Genomic DNA, 7,182 nt, shown 5'->3' on the forward strand with positions numbered 1-7,182 from the left:
AAAGCCTCTCTGTCACCCAAGATGTAATCAGCAAGAGAATTGACTTCGTGGAGACTTCTGTTTCCCGAAAGATAGACTTGATGCAAATCACTATGCTGAATGCAGTAGCAGACGTAGCCACTTCTGTTAAAGTACTGTCAACTGATGTTAAAAGATTATCTCTCAGAATGGAAGCGTTTGACAAAAAAGGGGAATAGAGACCTAAGCTATAGCCATTCATTTACTTGTACATGGAATCACTTATACAGATTACTTCATTCTTTCATTGTACGAATCTGTACACGAAAGTTATTATTTTATCTACACCCGATTTGAAGGATGTTTATAAGCTTAACTGATCGGTTATCATTTGCTTAGTGTTGTCAAACACCAAAAAGGGGGAAATTGTTGGAAACTCAATTTCGGATGTTTGACAAACATTTTATCTACGGAACCAACTGATAAAATACTCGTATTAAGCAACTGAAGTATCACGAGAAGTATCTAGGCAACCGAATCCAGCTGAACTGAACTTTCGAAGTTAACTGACTGATAACTGGATTCCTGAAGACAGCTGACTGATCAGTTGGAAACCCGATAGCGATGAACAGTAAATCCGAACGCGATGAACAGTACTGTGAACAGTAAATCCGACAGATGAACAGTAAATCCGACGGATGAACAGTAAATCCAAAATTGAACACAGTAAATCCGATCGCGATGAACAGTAAATCCGACTATGAACAGTACCGTGAATAATAAATCCGGCGGTGAACGGATACGCTTACTTGAATCAAAAACCAAAAGCTCTGATACCACTTGATACGATCCCGCCCACGAGATCTTTGATTTGTCCCGATCTTTGAAACAAGTAATTGATAGGTGTGATAATCGCCTCTAGATCACGCGATCTAGCAACAATTAATCAACGATAGGAACAATCGCGTTCAGGAGAACCTCCAAAGAACCCGTCCTTGGCAACCCTTGTGATATTCGATTGACAAACGCCACAAAAGATAAATCTTTTGATAAATTTGATTTGATACGACGCAAAAGTTATAACGAAACTTAAGCTTGTTTTTGAGAGAATTCTCAAAGAAAAGTTTTATAAACTCAATAATTCAATGAATTCCCTTTTCAAAGTGTTTTACAATGCTTAAATAACCAAAACAAAGAAGGAAATCCGAAACTAGGGTTGCGCCAAATAATTCTGCACGGCGGGGCGCACGGCTGCGCGTGATCTCGCTCAAGGTTCTGTTCTCGTCCAGCAGCTAGCGCGCGGGTGGCCGTGTTCTGGGTGCGGCGCGCGGTGGCGCCACATCTGGCGCGGGCGCGCGCGTAGTTCTGCATGTCTGCGCTAGCGCGCGCTGCTGCGCCCTCTCTCGGGCCATTCTGCACTCATATTCTTGGTTGTTCGAGACTCCTTTCATTATATTCTTTGTTGGACTCCACCACTTGCTTGGATATGCTTGATTCATCATTATTGAGCTTGAAGGTCCGAAACAACGACGCTCTCTAAATCTCCTTCCAATCATTTGCACGCCATGTCCGGTCAGATTCGTATCACTTATGTATTTGTAGTTTTCTTGAGGACATAAAAATGGTAAATACGTTTAGCTGAGGTTCTGCTGTGTTGGAATCTCTTTACAGAGAGTTGTGCGACACATCAATGAGATTAAAGGTCGATTTGTGTGGGCATGTTCAGATATTGCAGGTATTTTTACACTTCTACGGTCATTATATTTGTTGTACTTAATTTTTCTTATGATTTGACAATTTCTGTTGTATGTTATTGCAGATTTGGGTATGGTCTAGAATTACTCTTCTTTGTCCTGATAGAGCGCAACAAGTATCTATTTCAGAAGAGCATGCTTCAGATGCGCTTCAGGGTCTACCATTCCCACCATACGGCGCACAGTACTAATAAGACTTAATTAACATTTATTATTATTATTTTGTTATGTAATTTTAATGACTGTATTGTGTACTTTTATAATTTGCAGGTGGAGACGCGGATTCTCTTGGACACACACGGCCCATCATTCGGTCCGTATTATGAGAGATATGCTTGACAGGATGGTAGAAAGATAGGTGGATATATAAATTAGTTGTTTAAAGTTTGAATTTTTTTAAAAATTCAGTGTGAATTTTATGTTATCAAATTGATAATCTTTTTTTTATTTATTTTATTTGCTTCATTTTCTATGGACAATTTATGATATGAAGCACCCGGAGATTGTTAGAATTCTTGATGGAAATAGAATTCATCTATGTCGGTTGACATGTGCATTGATCAATTTTCATATAGTTGAGATGCATAGCCAAAGCTGTGTCTCCGACAATTTGGAATGCGTCAGGGTCTTCCGCCACCTGCTACTAACTTCGATAATTTCCATAAATTGACGCGACAAGGCCGGAACAATTGTGATTGGGCGACATATCACAAAGATTTTTCACAAAGGCCGGAACAACTGTGATTGTAATTGAATCAGCGAATGATGTTTAATATCTGCAATAAATTAAAAACATTATCAGAAATATTATACAAAAAAAATTCAATATAGAAAGAAGAAACATAGATTTGACTGAGACTCGGCGCAATTCTCCCAAATTCTGATACTCAGCACAATTCTTCCAAATCAACTTCTGAATTACTGAGACTCGACGCAAATCTCTAAAATTCTGATATTCGACAGAATTTCCTGAAATCAAATTAGAAATTCCAATAATCACACGATCGACGCAAAATATAAAGGGAAGAGAGTCACATATTCTAAAAATTAAAACTAACAAAAAATACTACGGAGCGAAGAAAAAAATTGAGTAAGAGAATGCCGAATATTTGTGACGAAGGATATCGATGGAAAGAATATTTGCGCCGAAGATTGATGAAAGAATGTCGAATACTCGGTGCAATTTATAAGGAGGAAAAAGAGAGAATCTGTGGCCCACTGTCACGGATTCAATGAATCCGTCACACAATTTATTTATTTTTTAAAAAAAAATTATGAATCCGGAGTTTTCATTTTCAGATTGTAATATTTTCGCAAAGTTTTCAAATCTGCAATATTTTAATACATAAATTTTAAAAATATATTATTTTTTAAAAAAATCCCCCGATCAATGTGGCTGAGAGCAACTTGATTCCTGATCACCGATTGGCCGAGACCCTTATGATTTTTCCAATAAAATAATTGGCAGATATATTTTTTTTATTCTCATTCACCAATTGGCAATCAAACTTTGCCGGGACTTTTCATGATTTCTCAATCACAAATTGACCAATAGCAATTTTGATTTTCAAACATCCAGTTGGCCGAGAGTTGTATTTTGGGAGGTGGGATAGTTATAAAATTATCTTGTAATTTCTTGTGTTATGTTTTATTAATGGTATATTATCAACTTTTTATAACATATTATAATTATAATTTTAATCAAACTAATATTCTCTCCTTCAATCAGGATTTTATATTTTTGTTACGTAAAACTCTTATATCTCATTTTTCACTCTTGAAAATATCATTTAAATTAAATAATACGATATATAGTATAATTAAATAATTATCAATCAATTCTAGATCCATATAGAATATTTTTTGGGAATATTACACAGTACTGACTACTACTCAATTATTATTTAATTAGCATATTCTAAATTCACTAATTAAATAATTATAAACTCATTATAACTTCGATCGAAGATCAGACAACGTCGATGCGACGAAGGTGCAAATCTCGTTCATGTAATCAGAATGACAATTTCGAAGAACAAAATTTTTTACTGATTCATTTTGGCAGAAGCCTATTTATGAAATTCAATTATAAACTCTTTTATAAGAAATATGTTTGATCTCTATCAAATTGAATTAGACAAATTCAACTCCTAGAATTTGATTACTTAACGAGAACCAAAAATCTAATACTTGTGTGACTTTCAATGACTCATGTATACAACTAACCGTTAGTTCACAATGTCATGTGATTCAGAACAACATTTGTACTTATTCCGACTTACCCTAATTAGTCTCATTTTTTTCGTCAACCCCTTGTTCAAGAACATCATAACTCAAATCTAATTGTACCCATAAGATCATAGTAAGATCGTCTACTACCATCGCCCATTGATCTCCAATGTACCACTGCTGATATTGCCTGCAAGAATTAGTAAGTTATGATTAGCCTACATTACGGTCTCTTCAACTCATATCTCCCAATCGAATTTACAACTTTTGATATATCGAGAGTTGCAAATGAATTCGATGACGAAGTGATGTATCTTTGAGTAATAATAGTAACATCGTATATGTAATTAGGAATTCTATATTCGACTGATCCATTCTTTGCAATAACATGACCATCAAAATATAAAACAACATCGATAGTAGCCATTTGGAAGAAAAAATTTTGAATAGAAATAAAATTTAAACAAATTGACATAATAATTTTGAACTGAAAAAGTGTAATAAAAAAAGAAATACGAGACAAATAAGTTTAAAAATTGTGAAGGTTTTAAATATAACATAACAAACTAAGGAGAGATTTATAGATGAATACTGCATACGCAACGGGAGAATCGTAGTTGAAATTGCCGAGGCACGCTGCTACCGTAAACGAACGCATTTTGCATTAAAGGAATATAATAAAGTCTGATATTTTTTATTATTAATTTTTTTAAAAATAATTTCATAATTAATTTTGCTTGTGGCTAATCTTGTAAAATACCACGGGCAAAATTATTTTTTAATTAATAATAAAAAAAAAACCCGACTTTATCATCTTAGTAAGGAACTTATGCAAGAGGATCCATTAATTTAATACAAAAATAATATATATAAAATTATAATATGTTTTTCAATTCAAGTTGATTCGATTGGCCAATATTGCTTACAGGTACACACTACACGCACAACTGAAATTATTTATTTTCCTTCCCAGTCCGAACACATCCACATTAATAACTACAATACAAGAACACTTCACACACAGATTCTTCCACGCTGGGGAAGCGTATTCCTCGGGAGTACTCTACACCCTGCAACTATATATATATATATATATATAAATGATGTGGGAAGCTGGAGGATCGATATGTTCATCAGCAGCAGCTGGAAATGGCGATGGAGGCAGGAGGAAGCCTTCTTGGAGAGAAAGGGAGAACAACAGGCGGAGAGAGAGGAGGAGGAGGGCAACTGCGGCTAAAATTTATACGGGGTTAAGGGCGCAGGGGAACTACGATTTGCCTAAGCACTGCGACAATAATGAAGTATTGAAAGCGCTTTGTGCTGAGGCTGGATGGGTCGTTGAGCCGGATGGCACCACTTATCGAAAGGTTAACTTTTATAGACATTTTTTTGCATAGTTTCTTTTTTAATTTTCTCTTTGCATCTGGGTTTCTTCCCCTCTTTGGTGACTGGATCTTTCATACTGACGGGGTTTTAAATTTAAGTGGTGGGTTTCCTTGGATTTGTAGAGACCTCTGAGTTTGGGATGCAGGTTTTCCTAATTTTGATCAAGATTGCTGTTTCCTGGTTTAGGGTTTTTTTTTATTTCTTCATGTTGTAATTGTTACTTGGGAAGGGCAGTGCACATTTTTGAATTTGATCTAGTTGTTTGATAATTTGTTCTCTGTTATGTTGAAATTAAATCTGCCGTTCTGATGGCTGCTGCAATTGACCTTTATTCCTGCAAGAACTGTTCAAGGTTTATTTGAAGCCAGATGAAAAACTAAGAAAAATTAGTCATGAAAATTGAATTGGCTCGACGCTGATTAAATATGCAGTTAATTTCTTGAAACTTTAATTACTAATTATGCTTCATTAAAAGGGAGTGAAACCTTTTCATCTGATCTTATGCAACAATCAATATGCAGGGATGCAAGCCATGTCCAATAAAAATAGGAGGCATTTCGGCCAACATTACCCCGAGTTCGTCCAGGAATCCAAGCCCGCCTTCTTCATATTTTGCGAGCCCGATTCCCTCGTATCAACCGAGCCCCTCTTCCTCTTTGTGCCCAAGCCCTACTCGTCAAAACGCCAATGCCCCATTTCACCCATTCGCTTTCCTTCTTAACTCATTCCCCGCGTCTCTTCCTCCTCTCCGGATATCAAACAGTGCCCCTGTAACTCCACCTTTATCATCCCCCACCCGAATTCCGAAGAACACTTTCAATTTAGAGACCCTTGTCAAGGAATCCATGTCTGCCTTTAATATCCCTTGTTTTGTGGCTTCGGCCCCAGCTAGTCCAACTCGTACCCAGCGTTTCAAACCAGAGTTTGCTATACCCGAGTGTGACGAATCCGACACATCTACTGTTGATTCGGGGCAATGGATGAACTTCCAAGCCTACACAAATGTAACCAACTTGGTTCCAACATCTCCAACTTTTAATCTGGTGAGACCAGTTGCTCAACGTGTTCCTTCCAAGGGTGCTACCTCAAATGAAGAAAAGTGTCCCGAATTCGATTTTGAGAATATGGCTGTTAAACCATGGGAAGGGGAGAGGATTCACGAGGTGGGGATGGATGATCTCGAGCTCACGCTAGGTAATGGGAATACTCGAACTTGATTCATGGCCTCGTCTTAAATTCAAGACATCTTTCACACTAAGGTGCTGCGATTGATTCGGAAGTACACAGTTGTCGTAAAAGACCGGCTTGCAGATGATATTAGCAATCCATGGTGAAAAATTGAAAGCTTGAGTCACTTCCTGGCTTAAAGTTGGATTGATTTTTTAGTTTTCTTCTGCCTATTGCTTCTTCAGTTTTCAACATCGCATGTAGATAGATATATATAGTTTGTGTTATTTTTTCCATGTCATTTTCTGACTAGTGTAGACTATATATTCTCAGTGATTGATGGATTTACATTTTAGCTATTTTTGTGTTTCTGTTCAAATCAATGATTCTGTACTATATATTTAGGCGTCCACGCGTGGAATTAATTTCACTTTTAGATATAGTTTGGTACACTATATAAGAGAGATTGATAAAATAATCCTCCTTATCATACGTTTGGTATCTTTTTAAAAAGCCATGATAATATCATGGGTCCGTGATAAATAATTTTATACAAAAATAAAATATCCTTTTTATATAAGATGTGATAATTTTAATTTAATGATAAAAAACACCACAAATGACTTAATTATCCTTAATATATAAAAATCTCAAACCCTATCGTTTGATATGGAAGCCCGGTTTGGAA

The 7,182-nt window shown here is 36.1% G+C and overlaps 1 protein-coding gene and 1 long non-coding RNA gene across 2 annotated transcripts; both read left to right on the top strand.

Moving 5' to 3' along the window:
* Window positions 1-1,561: 1,561 nt before the first annotated feature.
* Window positions 1,562-2,071, top strand: LOC140959483 (uncharacterized). Its single transcript, XR_012171991.1, has 3 exons — window positions 1,562-1,693; window positions 1,778-1,896; window positions 1,983-2,071. It is a non-coding gene; the product is annotated as an uncharacterized lncRNA (long non-coding RNA).
* Window positions 2,072-5,014: 2,943 nt separating this feature from the next.
* LOC140967619 (protein BRASSINAZOLE-RESISTANT 1-like) lies at window positions 5,015-6,849 on the top strand. The gene is made up of 2 exons (XM_073428239.1): window positions 5,015-5,308; window positions 5,849-6,849. Exons 1-2 carry the CDS (start codon window positions 5,042-5,044, stop codon window positions 6,542-6,544), a joined length of 963 nt encoding a protein of 320 aa, XP_073284340.1. The 5' UTR covers window positions 5,015-5,041; the 3' UTR covers window positions 6,545-6,849.
* The last annotated feature ends 333 nt before the right edge of the window (window positions 6,850-7,182 follow it).

The sequence above is a fragment of the Primulina huaijiensis genome, chromosome 2, assembly GCF_012295235.1.
Source record: "Primulina huaijiensis isolate GDHJ02 chromosome 2, ASM1229523v2, whole genome shotgun sequence".
NCBI lineage: Eukaryota > Viridiplantae > Streptophyta > Magnoliopsida > Lamiales > Gesneriaceae > Primulina > Primulina huaijiensis.